The sequence below is a fragment of the Rhea americana genome, unplaced genomic scaffold (genome assembly GCF_003343005.1).
Source record: "Rhea americana isolate MKP2758 unplaced genomic scaffold, rheAme1 scaffold_274, whole genome shotgun sequence".
Taxonomy (NCBI): Eukaryota; Metazoa; Chordata; class Aves; order Rheiformes; family Rheidae; genus Rhea; species Rhea americana.
Window position 1 is genome coordinate 598,425 of NW_028186395.1, and position 15,295 is coordinate 613,719.

The window sequence follows — 15,295 nt, forward strand, 5'->3', positions numbered from 1 at the left end:
AGCTTCCAGCAGTACAACTCTTCAGACGGAAGGAGTAGTGACATTTTGTTTTCTGTTGTCCTAAAAATGTTCAGAGGTTGACAAATGTTCAGTTAGACTCTACACAGTTTACAACTCTCCAGAGACACTAAAAACCAAGAAAGAAGTTTTCTACTTCCCATTCTGAAGTGGTGGCAAATCTGGAAGCTAAAGTGCTCTCATGAAACAGGTTTTAAATGTCATCTTTCTTTACAATCTCTGCCTTACAACTTATTAAACACTAATTTAGCATTCTAAATCAAACTCCTTATCCTTTGTACCTGCTCAGAAATTAGCAATCATTATCACAACCTGCCTTATCTCCTTGTTTTGCACAGGTGTGTAAATTGTTTGGACTGTTTGTAACTAGCACAGAGATTTCAGTCTATAAGGATACTGGAGAGTGGCAGCTGCATCTTGATGCCTAGAGGCATCTTTTATTTAAATCCTAAAGTGAACTTCTGGGTGAGTCTGGGTGTGCTGGGCATTAGTAAAATATATTGTATGCATTCATCTATTTTTGGCATCAGTTCTAGTATGAATTAAACATCTGTCCCGAACTTTAATTATAGTTCGTAGCTAGACTTAGCAGCATGAAAAAACAAGCCATAACCTGGCTGGTATGTAATTCACAAAAGTTAGGACTAAAAATCAATCCGCTGGCTGGAGCGATAACTCCCAAGACACTATTAATTCAATAAATACCAACATGCACAAATTATATTCTTTCCATCTCTCCTTGGTGCAGCTGGGGAGGAGAGCAGAAAACGTGAGTAAGAATAAGTTACAAGCAGTGGCAATCTAAATTAGAATCATATCTGCAGTTTACTGGTGGAACAGGTGCCTCTTTGATGAGGGGTCATTATAGAGGTGCTTGGTACCAGCCATGTGACATCCCATGGCTACAGAGCCTACATGTAGGCTTTGCTGTGGTGATACGCTGGCAAGCCAAGCCCATCTCACTCCTGAATGCCCTAAGAAGGCCAACGAGACATGACCCAGAGAGCCCAATGAAGACCAACTGTACTGCCAAGGCCTGGGGCTCAGCGATGGAGAGCAGAGAATATGCTGCTTAACGAGCCTGGGCCGTGGGTCAAGGCTGCAGGGACCCCCAGCCAGGAAAGGCAAATCTGCAGGAAAGCCAAATTAACGGCAATCTTTCTTACAAGTGGTGGCTGTTTCCAGTAATGTCCATGCAAGTACATGCTTGGCCCTTTTGCAACTGGTGCCTACGGGCTGGTAGGTGCCCACACACTTCTGCTTCCAGAGACCTGCAACCTGGTTTTGCAGAGTGACACAAGATACTGTGTAGCCTGGTTTTCCAGACAGCACTGACTGGATTAAGGTCTCCTACGCTAATAGAGCCTCACTCACTTCTCAGATGTATCCTTGCAGGACTTCCTGGGGGTCATGGTGAGCTGCTGTATCTTTCAGGTTATGGCCATGAGGCGGACCCGTATACAAATACGTACCATCTTTTTTGTTTTTTTTTAAATCATAATACAGCTCACAGCAAAAATGAAGCTAAAAGTGCCTGAATCTCAGGCTTTTTGTTTTATTTTGTTTTGTAGTGCTCTGTTGTCCTTTGCTTGCCACAGATGTTGTGTTTAGGATATTAGAAGACAGAGCAAAACCAGGCAGCATTTAAAAATCAGTACTTTCAGAATGCACTTGGACTGAAAAATTTTTATATTGTGTTAAAAATCAAGAGATTTTTCAGGCCACAGCCAGGGTATTAGGCAATACATTTCTGTTGTTTGCCTCTGACACCTAAATCCCTTCAGCACATTCCCCTCACATTTTCAAGCCTGACTACTGAAAGCAAAATATTGCTTTGTTTAAAAGGAAATCTGAGAAAAACAAAGAAATCACCAGCCTCTGCAGACACATGTAAGGAACATATCAATCTTTAATTTGCATCTCCCAAAGCTGCCTTGGCTCCCCCATCTGGTGGCAGAAGTTACCCTCAGTCCTTCCCTACTGAGAGGCAGGAGGTTGCTTCCTCCTGAATGTGCTTCCAAGTGAATGTGCTAACCTTTCGCCCCAAGCTGTACAGCCTCTTTCCCAAGGGTGTCAGTTGGGGGGGCCTAATATCTGTTGAGATGGCCATGGGCCCAGGGATAAATGTCTCCACCTTGTTGGCTTTGAATAGAAAAAGGTGATTAGAAACATGTAGCAGTGATCACAAGAAGGGTCCAGCTCTGTCTAAGACTGGCTTGGGTCCAGTTGACGCAAGCTGTTAGGGTTATGATTAAAAGACATGTCCTGCTAACCATAGTGTGTTTAGGGCACAGCTCAGGTAGCACAGGTCATTCTTTAGAAGCAACAAGGGAATAATTTCACCAGCTCCACTTAAAGTTCTCCTTCCTCTGTGGACATTTTGCCCATCACTGGTATGTCAATGTTGCAGTCCAGGGTTGTGCCTGTTTCCAGATCTTCCTGTGACTGTCACGACCTCTCCCTAAGCTCCTACAAACAAAACCAGAGCTGAAAGATAGGATCTCTAATGGGAAGCCCCATTTATCATTCCTGATATCCTCTGATAGGTGGCGAGCATGGAGTCACGGACTTGCTCAGTGAGCTTGGGAACATCATCTGGACCCAGGCCAAGGGTCTCTACTTCTGGAAGGATCTGGATAGTGCTTTTCCCTGAAAAAGTAAGACAGGATGGTCAGAGAGGGGGAGGGCAGAATGTGAGGGTTATAGAAAAGCCGGAGAGGATGTAGCGTAGGGATCCGTGCAAATGAAGAAACAAGACAGAAACAAATGGAAATGCTCTCTTCCACACTGCAACCCAGTTGTGTCCCAAATAAACACAGTAGAAATCCAAACCAGAGTCTCCTTGTCCCTAAACACCACAAAATCCTAAATACAGAAACAGTTGAAGCTCTTCCATACATTAGCCCCCATGTGGAATAAGGGGCCGCTGTGGGTTGCCAGGCAGGGAACAAGCAATAGGAATAAATGAACAGTTTTCACAGTGGAAAGAGGGCACTCACAACAGGATAGTTCTGGACTTCAGGGTCTGTCCAGATCAGGGCAAAGAGGATGAGATGTCTGTTATACAATACATCCATGCTCTGATCTATGTATACTCAATATAACAGGGTTGTCCCTTCCAGAAATGCACTTCAGGTTAAGAGAAATCATGCCAGAACTCTCTGTTCGGCCAAGAGACAACACAATTAAGCAACAGACTGCTGGAAACAGGATGAATGAATTGAAAAGTTATCATTATACTCTTTTGTTCTTCTATCCACTGGCCTTTATTCTTGCCAGTGAAGACAAGATGCTGGCTGTACACAGACACTCCCCCCCCCGAAGACCTAGAGAAGGTCTGTTTTACTTTTTAACTTTTTAGCATATTTCCATGTCTCTACATGTGTGCTATGAAATGAAATCCAGAAGAGCTGCTAGCAGAACCATGCAAGGAAGGTGAAACAAAAGCATAGAGAAGCTTCTTTCATAAGGAAGAAGAAGATGTTCTCCCTGCCTGCATGCAAACCCACAAAGTTTATTCCTTTCAAAGCTAAGCGTGGTATCTCAGGAGTCTCTTACACCTCTCTTGGCCTTGCAGAAAAATCTGAATGATGACAGGGCTGAGCTGTAAATGTAGTGCTGTCAGGCTATAACAGAATTCCCACAAGCACCAGACACCTCCAGTGTGCACAGAGCAGGCACAAGACTGGGCTTTCCAAAAGTTCATCAGCATACCCTGACTCCCTGCTTATAAGGAGAGCTGTTCTGACCTAAAGGCCCAAACCTCTGACATGCAGAAATCTTGGCCCTGTGCAGCACATCTTCAAAATCAATCCTGGCAAAATTTCCAGATGGGCTGGGTTGGGGAGGGGACGTTTGGGGAAAAGCTCATTGAGGTTCTTTCTCCAGCAGTGAAAGTCCTACCTGTTTAATAATCAGCAGTTTGGGAATGACTCACCCAGCAGCGGGCTTAGGGGTCACAAAAATACCAGTTAACCACAAATACCTAAGGTGAAAGTATTATAAAGACAAATGTACATAGAGCTGCAAATAGTCTTTCCTAAAAAGCCCAGAAATGTTGTGATATCTTCTTCCTTGGTCTGGACAAGTCACAGAGCAATCTGCTCTCTCTTTGGAGCTGGCTTTCCTTGAAGTAAGAGGCTGGATAATCCAGCGGACACTCTCCACTCCAGATGACCTTCACTAGGATAACCCCTCTGATTTACTAAGAAAGTGCTCTATCATCTTGGTTGCACAACTGAACAGGGATGTTATGGGCGAGGAGGAGATGGAGCAGGCTAGCAGAGCAAAGCAGACAGGTAAAATTCTTGCTCATGCTCCTGATTCCCATGTAGGGGAATGCTTCCAATATCAAAAAGCTCTTGGTATTTGATAGACTTTTTCTGCATTTTCCTTCTGAAGTCCAAGACTTGTGTCTTTTTTTTTTTTTATCTCCGTGAAATTTTATCCGTGACCAGCAGAGAGTTTGTCATCACAAATGGATGAAATATGGAAAAAATGTAGTAACCGAGAGGAGATTGAATTCTATGTGACATTTTCTGAGAGCTCTGTTTCCTTTTGCTCCTCAACTCTCCATGCACCTGCAGATCCAAGGACAGTGTGGTGGGGCAAGGAGAACAGATACTGATCTGTTCCAAGTTTCTGCTACTTCTCCAAGGTTCTCTGGTACAGGTCTTGAGTAAGCTGTGAGAAATTCACAGTGGAGGCAGAAGTGTTGTCTGAAATCTCACACTCTCTCCCCTCCTGAGAGAGAGAAGCTACGTTTGTCTGGCTGCTATCCCTATGTTGCACAAAGTCCTCTGCACACACACCTCATAGCTCCCTCCAAGGACTCCTCTAGTACCAACACCCAGACCATAATCAGAGAGAGAGAGATCAGGAATTTCTCTCTGCCCAAAGTAACCCTTACCTGTTGTAAATCTCTTCTCCTTCTGGCTGTAGAAGCTGTCATATGAGGAGATCACTGCAGGAATAATGGGGACCTGGAGGGGAGGAAGTCTACAGTGAGTGTGTCTACAAATCTCCCTATTCCCCCTCCTCTCCAAAAAGGGAACTGGTGTTCTCAGGTGAGCTAGGCATATTGCTGATAATTAGACAGCTTCTAATAGAATTTCAGAGAGTTATTTAGAGCATTTAACCATATCTCCCAATATTCTCTCTGTTGGATTTCAGCTTTACATTTCTGTATTGAGGTCAACAATGCATGGATTGCCAAATCATTATTTATAGTGGCCTGTTTTGCAGAAATTGTGGAGAAACACCTCCATGCAGATCCAGGGCTCTTTTCAGGGTCCCTCCATCATTTTTCCAAGCTGAGTCACAGAGGTTTTCCACCTGCCCCAGCCTGTGCTACTCCTAGCTCTTGCTAGGCTCCTGAATGGGTACTCAATCCAAAGGGAAGCCTTGTAGCCCTGGGCTGATGGTACACCATGGCAGGCAAACTACATCCCAGTAGGGTGGGAGGAAGGTGGCTCTCACCTGGGCTTTCACAGCCAACTGGAAGGCCCCACGTTTGAAGGGCAACATGGACCCACTGTGATTACGAGTTCCTTCAGGGAAGATCAAGACTTGGAACTGCAGGAGAAAGAAAACATTGACATGGAGGAAGAGCCCCAGCACCATCTTTGACACTACACACCACTTAAGAATGACCTGTCTGCTTCCAATCATGCAGATACATCCACTTCCTCTATCACAAACATTTTCAGGACATGCAACACAGCTATTCCACCTGAGGTTCTCTTACCCTGCTGTGCTCTATGCCCAGCCAGAGACAAACATCCACTTCTAGTCACATCAAGGTCTACATTTTCAAGTGGCACAAAGTTCCTCCTGCTCCCCTCCAAACTATTCTCCCCACTCACATTCTCTTTGTGCATGGAGTGCGCCACCTCTGTCAAAGTGTTGATAGACTCTTCTCTCTTCTTACGGTCAATGAAAAAGATGCCTGAAAGCCAGCATGCCAGGCCAAAAGTACCCATGTATAGGATTTCCTTCTTTACAACGGGCACACAGCGACTTGGTAGTATCTCCACCAGCACTGGAAGGGGAGAACAGGGACAGAACAAGTTGACACCTGCCCTGAGGTTCCCTCCAGCCTCTAGGCTTTGGCATACTATTCTGGGAGATGTCATGCCTGCAGCTCCTACTAGACCACCCAGCTCACAGGTTTACAGGCATGTTGGGAAAGGGATTTTGGAGGTCTCCAGACCACCTGCTCACTTAGAGTAGGACCATTGCCAACACAGTCAATACTCCTGTCTTTCTGCCTGTGGTACTGCTGCTTGGTAGAAACTGCAAGAGACAAGCCAAAAGTTATGCTTCCTGCCTGCAAGCCCCCTGGAACAGTTAGATTTCCTCTCATACTACTGCCTGTCCTACCCAGAGCCCTGGGGCCGAGAGCAGGGCGGGAAGGATCTCTACATACCCATAACGTCAAGGGAGGTCTGGTGGTTCAACACAAGGATGAAAGGCTGCTTAGTTCTGAGGTTCTCTTTGCCCTTCACCATTATCTTGATACCGAAGATGTATTTGAGTGGCAGTAACATCATGCGAAGAAACCTGGAAAACAAAGATAAGACATGAGCCAGAGAGAAGCTGAAATTGGATGAAGGGGCCAAATCCCACCCATCAAAACTAGTCCATCTCACAGTCTATGCCTGTGAAGTAGCCTGTCTCTTCTGTCCCAGATTTGATTCATGACTTGTCCATCTTGGAGCACAGCAACCAGTATGGCCCTTCAGCTCATTTTTTCATTTTGTCATTATATATCATTAACAGGTGTTAAAAGGAAGAGAATATAAGTAAGGAAGAAAACAATTTAAGAATGGAAGAAAATTTCTTGAAGTGAAAGGCTGAGGCTCAAGCAGGGGGTACATCTGGGAGAATTCCCACGACAGCATACAATCACAGAATCAGTAGGGTTGGAAGGGACCTCTGGAGATCATCTAGTCCAAACTCCCAAAGATTTTCTGGTGCTGGTTCCACTGGGGCTTCAACCCAGAACCTTCAGCATGTAAAGCAGGTGTGACAACTCTACACTATCCCTCTACCCAAATATATTCTGAAGTAATAAATTCTTCTTTTGTAGCACTTCAAAAGAGTACTAGCTCTATCTACCAGAAGCTACTGCTTTGTAGCAGAGACAGTAGAAGTGAATATTTGCTCAACTTTCAGCCTTCCACTCAATCCACACCCCAAGAGCTTGTCTATTAATATAAATTGCTGCTAATCACAGCTCACATGAATACATTCAGCTGTGCAGTGTCCAGTTAAGTCCTGCAATTTGTTGCAGACAAATAAGATCCTGAAAACTATATCTTTCCCCTGAATTACATGGTCTGGCAACTCTCCACACCAATACACAACTAATTCCTCCCCACTGCAGCAGAACTTGCATGAGCCTCCAAACTAGAGTATAAGGTAATTCTATCAATGCTTAAAGCAGAAAAAACTCACAGACAACTTACTTCATGTTTTCCACATTACGTCCACGAGGAAGACACATGATAATAACCAGACACGAAAAGATGAAGATCCACAACTTATAGAAGAACATCTTGCAGAAATATCTGAATCTGGGATTCACATGATAAAAAACTACAAAGGTGATGAGCAGAAAAGTAAAGGGATAGTGAATGGGCACTATCTCCATCCTTTCAGCTCAGACTTAATCAGATGAGTGTTACACAGAGCAGTAAATGAGTAACTAGCATCTGATACTTTGGGGCAGAGCTTAGAGTTGCTCCATTGTCTACATGGGGGTGGTGCAAAGCTGGAACAAGATTCAGGAGCGGCACTTCAGAAAGGCTGTTTGCTGCTTGGAGCTAAAATAACATTGGAAAGCCAGTTTAGCAAGTAAGCTCCAGCAGAACTGCGTGTAAGAGTAGGCTAGCAAGTAGAGCAAAACATGCAATAGCAATATGTTTTTTGCAAAGGGGGAAATGTGCAATCTGGGTTGGTAGAGCAATGACTGAAGGTATGTCCTCCTTTCTGGGACAAGAGCATGCCTCCCAAGCATGTCTTTATGTCAAGTTCTGTGCATGAGAACTACAAAAAATGTGAGAAAGTCTTGGAGGGGAGGGAGCAGGATGGGCAGAATACCATAAACCTGTGGCTGAGGTACTGTCTCAGTTATTTTACTCTCTTTTGGGGAGTATCAAGCATCAATGTAGAAGTGAGTTGACTCCAGCAGATACAGGAAATCAGAAATTAGTATTATGGAGGAGAGAAAGAAAGGGAAAATCAGTGATCTCAGCAGCCAGTTCTTGCCTCACAAATGTAGTCTTTAAAGAGACCGGTCTTAGCAATTGGGCATTCCTCAGTTAGAGTGGAATAAGTAACATAGTTGCCACACGTCTAGACAAAAAGACAAAGCAATAACAGCTACTCCTGACGTTTGCATAGTTAGAGGCAGGTACATGTTTAGACAGCATCTGCATTTGTAAGAAATAAATCAGGAAAAACCAAGTAGAATGTGGGAGTGCTCCATCAGTATTTCAACTCCTAAAACCAAAGTATGAAAAGTATCTTTGCAACAAATGTAATGGCTACGCTGAAAAACAATAGCTTAGTGTTTCATCAGCTGCACGAGAGGCCTTGCTCAAGCAGCTATCACTTAGAAGAGGAGTAACAATACTAAATTCCAAACAGGACCAGGAGCTGCAGATTATCAAAGGAATTCAGAGGACCCATTAAACCACACTAATCATCACTTGCAAGCTGAAAAATAAGATCAAATCCCATGGAACAGTAAAATGAACAAGCCTGAACAATAATTCATGAAGAAGCTGGGGAAAGGCGTGAAAATAAAAAAAGGTAACCAATCCCTACTTCCATGATTTAAACATCATCTCTTCTGCTCCTCCTGTCTTTAACGCTGCTCAGCTTTCCTGAGCTCTTCCTGCAACCACAGGAGAGGCAGCCAAAGCAAAGAGGGTGGACATACCGCTGTGGGGGATGGTCAGCCCAGTAAAGTCCTCCCTGACATGAACAGACACCCATGTCTCCCTGCATCAGCATATACAAAAGATAGGCACCTCATGCACGTACAGAGTCCAGGTACTCTTAATTCTCCAGCCACATCCAGCCCTCAGTGCTGGCACCACAGTGATTAGCTCCCTTTAGGATCTGATTCATAGACACCCAGTGACAGCCACTTCATGTGTTTCCAGAAACCAAGTTCTGATTGAGGAAATTGTTACACTCCTGATGCCTCTTAACCTTCTCAGTATCTCTTCAATATCAGTTACACTCTTTAACAATCGGGTGGAAGTTGTTTCGACAATCAACTCATTCATTCTGAGCTACCATGGGAGAGGTTTCTGAAAGGTGATGCCAATGAAAGAGAATTTGAATAGTCCTCCTGCAAGGAGGAGAGCTGCAGCTTTCAAATCAAGGCTGCCATTGTCTGGTACTCAGTGAGAGAGGAAAATCTTACACAACTCTGTCCACAAAAACTCATCTAGAATGTTTAGGGACAGGAAAGCATGCAAACAGAGATATCACAAACCACTGAAGAGATTTACTTTTAGTGACAGACAGCATTTTTTCAAATAATTTCAGCAAAGCCTGTAATGAAATTATACTTGTATAGCATGTAAATGCACTACAAAACAGATATCAAGCTATAGCAGGTTGGTGTCTTATCCAGAGGAACACAGCAACCCCAAAATACAGCTAAAATACAAGAACACAAGATTCTGAACTGGAGGGAAACACAGAAAAAATGTCGCCAGCTCATGTGTCCACATGATCAAAACTAAACATAGAACAAGAGAAGGACCCACATAAACAGATTTACAAGTGTGAAAATCTGTTAGTCCTTTAACATGTTCAGTTGCTAGTGGAGCAGCACTCCACGGCATCATGAGACTGGGGAAATCACCAACATAATCTGGGCATCAACAAGCTGTTCCATACAGAATAGGGAACTCAGAACACTCAAAGCACTAAGGACAGACATGGTCTCAAGGACGCACCAGACATTCAAGAGTACGAAGCTAGGTTCAATGTATATGGAGTTTTCAAGAGTTAGTAAATATCTCTGATGAGTATGGGAGAAAGCAATGACCAAAAGAGATAAATAAAAAACATTCCCTTGCCAGCTCACCACAAAAGCATAGTTGGCTCAGATCTAACAAAATGTTTAGGCTCCAAACCCACAGATACTAAAATCCTCAGATATAATTTTCTTCTGTTGCAAGGAGCTGCAGCATCTAGACCCATCATGCTTTCATTTCAAAAGTGGTCAGGCCTTGTCTAACCTGCAAGGCGTTTTCAGAAACTGCAGCGCTAATGAAGGTCCTGATTTCCAGCCTAAAAATATCCATGTTCAGTTGACTCCCTTTTGCCCCTGGGTTATTGCACTCTGAAAAGAGTGTCTTAAGTAAGGGAGGAGGGGCTTGCTTGTATCATGAGTTTTTATTGTGCAACTATAATGACACTCCTACTCACCACCTCTACTAGGCCACACATTGGCCAGGGGAGAGAGGTGGAGACAGGAAAGGCAATCTAATCTAATGAGAAAAGGCTAAGAAAATTTAAGCAAATGAAAGCCAAGGAGAGAACTGGCTACTGTCAGTACAGAAAAACTGGAGAGAGAGAGAAGGGCTGCTTAACTTAAAGATCACAATTGACTTCTAAGGAATGATTTCAAGATGGAGATGCGAGAAGCGGTTTCTGAAATGGGAGCAATTCCCACTGGAAGCTCCTGGTGCAAGCAGTTCCACTGCAACAGACTGGAACAAGCTGTCAAAGGATAAAGCTTTGGGACTGCCCCATGCCAAGGACCATATCAGCCATGTAGTCCTTGAAAGGAAAGAAGTACTAAAGGTATCGCATGTGTTGCATACAGTTATTAGACAGGTGGCAAAAAGAACATCAAACGGGTTCCAGGATAAATATATTAGAAACAGGTCATCAGGACTCAGGAAACTGCAGTTATCATGCTCTGGTTGTAACTTCATGATAAATCTATGCATAACTCAGTTCTACAAGGCACACATTAACTTTGGCTACCCACTTACAAGAGAAGAAATAGCTGCAAATTTCCATGATCACAGAAGAAGGAGAGTTTCTGTGAGAAAATATGCAGGGGCTCATGAAGATTTCCATGGCATCCAGGGAGCCCTGGAGCAATTCATTATAGCTGTGATAGAAACGTAATGCAACAGGCTGGAATCCACAGAGGTATTGTGCAGCACAGCCAGGCGAACTGAGGACTGGAGAATAAATCAATTAATCACTGAAAATTACAGAATCAAACAGAAAAATTAAGGTAAAAAGGACAGTTGGAGGTCTGTAGGCGAAACATCTGCTCAGAGCAGGAATTACAAAAAACAGATTAGGCTAAGGGCCTTGTCTAGCCAAGTTTGGAGTACTTCCAAGGGTGGACATTCTACTGCCTCCCAGGTCCTTGTCTTAGGGTTGTACCACTCTCATGGAGAAGACTATATATATATATATATATATATGTATGTATTTTTTTTTTTGCCTAATGGAAATCCCTTATTGCTACTTTTGTCTGTTGGCTCTCACCCTTTCACTGAGGCATCTGGCTTTATAGCTACTTATTAAATAGTTGAAGACTGAAAATGAAATCACCCTCTCTTCTTTCTCATCTCCAGGCTGAACAAATCCAGCTTCCTCAGCCTTCCTTTGTGGATCATGTGCTTCAGTGCCCTGAACATCTTGGTAGCTCTCCACTCAAGTGAAGTACATTCACTGCTGGGAGATGGTCCTGAGCAAGTTGGAACCATGGTGTTCATCCTTTCCTGAAGCTGATGCACCTGCAGTAGGCTGTGAGTGAGAAGGAAGGTGTATGAGAGGCCCCAGACAGAGCTAGGAGAGAGCACTGCATTTCTTAAGTCAGCAGTATAGACTGAGCATGACAAATGTCCCTGTCCCTGCTCTGTTGAGGTACCTGTTTCTTGCAGGTTGCATTCTCCAGCTCTGTGGCTCCTCCAAGCAGGAGAGGCGCTCTCTGGACAGTCCTGCTGCAATAGCCCTGATTCCACTACACTCCAGGACCCTCCTGCACTTCCATGAGCTTGATTAAGCAGTTTGATCAAACTGATGAGTTGATTAAATTTTCTAAATGTCAATCTCATGCTCATTTAAAGTTGGAGGAATATGTCCTCTGTGCTTAGCACAGAGAGAGACCACATGTGATTTTAAACCAGTCATTCTCTCTCTCTTAAGTTATTTGCTGAAGTCACAGGTAATGAATGAAACTTCCTCTGTCACCAGTGGACTGAGCAGACACTGACTATTTGGAAGTGCACTTTAGATAATTAATACTGGAAAAATAAAGCTAGAGATACTGAGACATACAATTTCCTATGTAGTCAGGCATCTCACACCCATCAGATCTATTAACTCCCTTGAAACACTTGGCACCAGGAATATATCCAAGAAATCATGGGCTTAGGCGTATTTGCATGTAAGAACCGATGTTGAGAGTAAGTTCATGTTTGTGTTTGTCAGCCTACATAGCTGGGGTGCATCATAACCCCAGCATCACCTCTCCACCCTAGCCAAATGCTGTCAGAATCTGTATCAGTGTTTCTTCCTTTTCTCTGAGTACTTCCTAGGGACCCTTTTCCATTTTGGAAGAGATAGTGAAGAGATTATTGTCAATTATTTGTTAGAACCAGATTATGCCCTGGCCCTTTCTTTTTAAGAAACTAGTGCCACATGACAGAGAAGCACAGGCCAGAGGATTCTCCATGAATACTTTCTTTTGTTAAAAATAAGTGTATTGTTCACTTGGATACGTTTTGTGCAAGATCCCCATATAAAACATATCACCATCCTCCACCTTCCTGTGGTTACTGCACCTGTTACAATATGCGAGGAACATTTTAGTCTCAGCTCAAAATATCTTTTGTTGATAGAAAAAACTACATTTTTATATGTTGTCAAACTACAGGAGGAGAAAACAGATTTACTCCCTTCAACAAAAGATTTTGAGGAAACTTGGAGTGAAACTAGGTAAGAAAAGTGAAGTTTGTTCATATCCAGAGGACCATGTACCAAATTTCCGTGAAAACTGGCAGTTCTTCACAGAGAAGCAGTCACAGATTTTTTTTATCATGTCTTTGAGCCAGCAGAGGAGCTTGTAACACTAGCACAGTTAGAACAAAGATGCAGCTCATTCTGATGCAGCTTCCACTCAATACAGTTCTGATATAACACAGGGCAGAGGCAGTAATCTAAGGTAATTTTCTGAACAGAAGAGATAGTGTCAGTATGGCTTTCAAAGACTGCTGTTCATTTCTCAACTGCTTTCTCATATTAGAAGGTCTCTGGTAGCTTTACCCAGATAATTTTAAGTTAAAAGATCCTCTATATTAGTAGCCTGGCTCTCCAAAATCAGGCTGTATATGAGGCTATACATGGAGGCTCTGTTTCATCAGAAATTTCTTTGCACTAGACTGATATTGCAAAGCATCTCTAAAGTGCATCTGCCAAAAGTCTCAATCCAAAATGACTTTTGCTGGGAGATTTTTTTTTCCTTCCTAAGAATGCCCTTATGGCTTTCTTACCACCTTCCTCCTGCCAGCAAGGCAGGAGGCAGACAAGATGGGGATAGGAAAAAGAGAGCATGGTTAAGATACCCCAGTATTCACTGGGCTTTGATTTTTAGGCTGTTCTAGACTTTGCCAAGACACATCCCATCACCTCTACAGACCAGATGTAAGTCAAACAGGCTCATTTCTGGCTACAGAAGTATGTTGTCATGGTTTTTCCTCATACTAGATGATGCCTTAATCATTCTGGATGATTAGACCACATGGGAATTGATTAGACAACATAGTCTTTCTTCCATGTGGACAATTCCATGATTCTGCATGACAGTGTCACTGCTTCCTTTAAATGCACCATGTAATTAGCAATTAGACTTTTCCTGGAAATTGAAATCTGTATTTTTTTGAAATAAAACATTCGAGAGCAAAAATAAGCAAGAGAAGTGAAAAGTTCGTGCCAAAGCCTCAATTAGACTATCTCTTTCTGTGTGGGCTGGCAAGTATTTGCTGTCATGTGAAAGGAGAGCGCAAAACATGGTTTTGATGGTAAAGCTTACTGAAATCCATTAGATAAGAAATTGGTTAAGCAAGGAGTAGATTTGATTGGTAGTCAGTCTTTTTAAGATGTCGTTTTGTTCTGCTCTGTAATACTGAGTAATCTGCATGGAACCAAAACATTTTTTAATAAAGTTCTTTTATTGCTGGATTCTCTTGCACAGAAAAGGTTTCATGCAAACTAAGTATTGTCTAACATTTTCAGCAATGAAAGTATAAACACAATAAAAAGAATCCATCTGAGCTGCTTCCAAGTCAAGACGTCTGGGGAAATCCTCAACACTCAGCATTAAAAGTCCCCAGGTGCTTCTGCTACAGGATATAAAAAACAATGTGTTAACAGAAAAAAAGAAGGACATACTGTGGCTCCCTGTTATCTTATGTGATTTATTTCCATGGGTTAAGCTGAGAGAGTGAGACAATTAAGCCTGATATTAACTCTGTTTTGAGGAGGAGGTTGCTCTAGAGACATCCAGGGATCCCCTTCCTGCCTACAGATTTCTGTGGTACTACAACTCTCTGGTCAGAGCTACCTGCAGGTGATGGCTGGAGGAGGCAGTGTGCTCTCCAGATGATAGATGGAGCAGAGCTGCAGGTTGCCAGTAACAGTGGCCAAATCAGGACCAAAGATCTTCTTTCTCCTCCCCAAGAAGAGCCCTAATGCTAAGCCAATTTTTCTCTTGTCTGCTCTCTTTCTGGCACCATGAAGGTCACATTCTTGGCTGTACCTTGCCACAGATTTAAGTTCATGATCCATAGCCCTATAGGAAATGTGACTAAAGATCCTCCCAGGAAGTGGAAGCTGACTGCAGCTGGAGTTATCTAAGGTTCTAAATATTGCTTTTAGTTGCAGATACTTGTCTTTTCTCACAGTCTGGATCTGGGCATGATCGTGTGGAAGGGCCTGACTCTAGGAACAAGGGAAATATTGTGGCTTTTAGTAAAAGGTATGGTCCTAAGGCACCAAAGCATCCCATCTTTTCTTGATGAGAGTCACTTTTGAGTACATCCACTTCCCAGGAATTTCACAGAGCATTTTGGAAGAAAAGTGTTAAAATTCCAAAACTTTACAAATCCTGAAGCTAGCTGGGAGACATACCATAAATACAGGCAAAATCACTGTGTTCAAAATCTTTCCTTGCCGGAATCAAACTCCACAAACTGTTCTATGAAGTGGAAATATCCATTCAGCT

At 43.1% G+C, this 15,295-nt stretch overlaps 1 protein-coding gene across 1 annotated transcript; it reads right to left on the bottom strand.

The window, feature by feature from the left end:
- Nucleotides 1-2,521: 2,521 nt before the first annotated feature.
- On the bottom strand, nucleotides 2,522-7,672 carry LOC146593959 (1-acyl-sn-glycerol-3-phosphate acyltransferase alpha-like). The gene is made up of 6 exons (XM_085308402.1): nucleotides 7,488-7,672; nucleotides 6,446-6,579; nucleotides 5,883-6,058; nucleotides 5,497-5,592; nucleotides 4,928-5,000; nucleotides 2,522-2,667 (listed from the first exon to the last, which is right to left on the bottom strand). The coding sequence occupies exons 1-6, from the start codon at nucleotides 7,670-7,672 to the stop codon at nucleotides 2,522-2,524; spliced, it is 810 nt and encodes a 269-aa protein (XP_085164528.1).
- Between the last annotated feature and the right edge of the window lie 7,623 nt (nucleotides 7,673-15,295).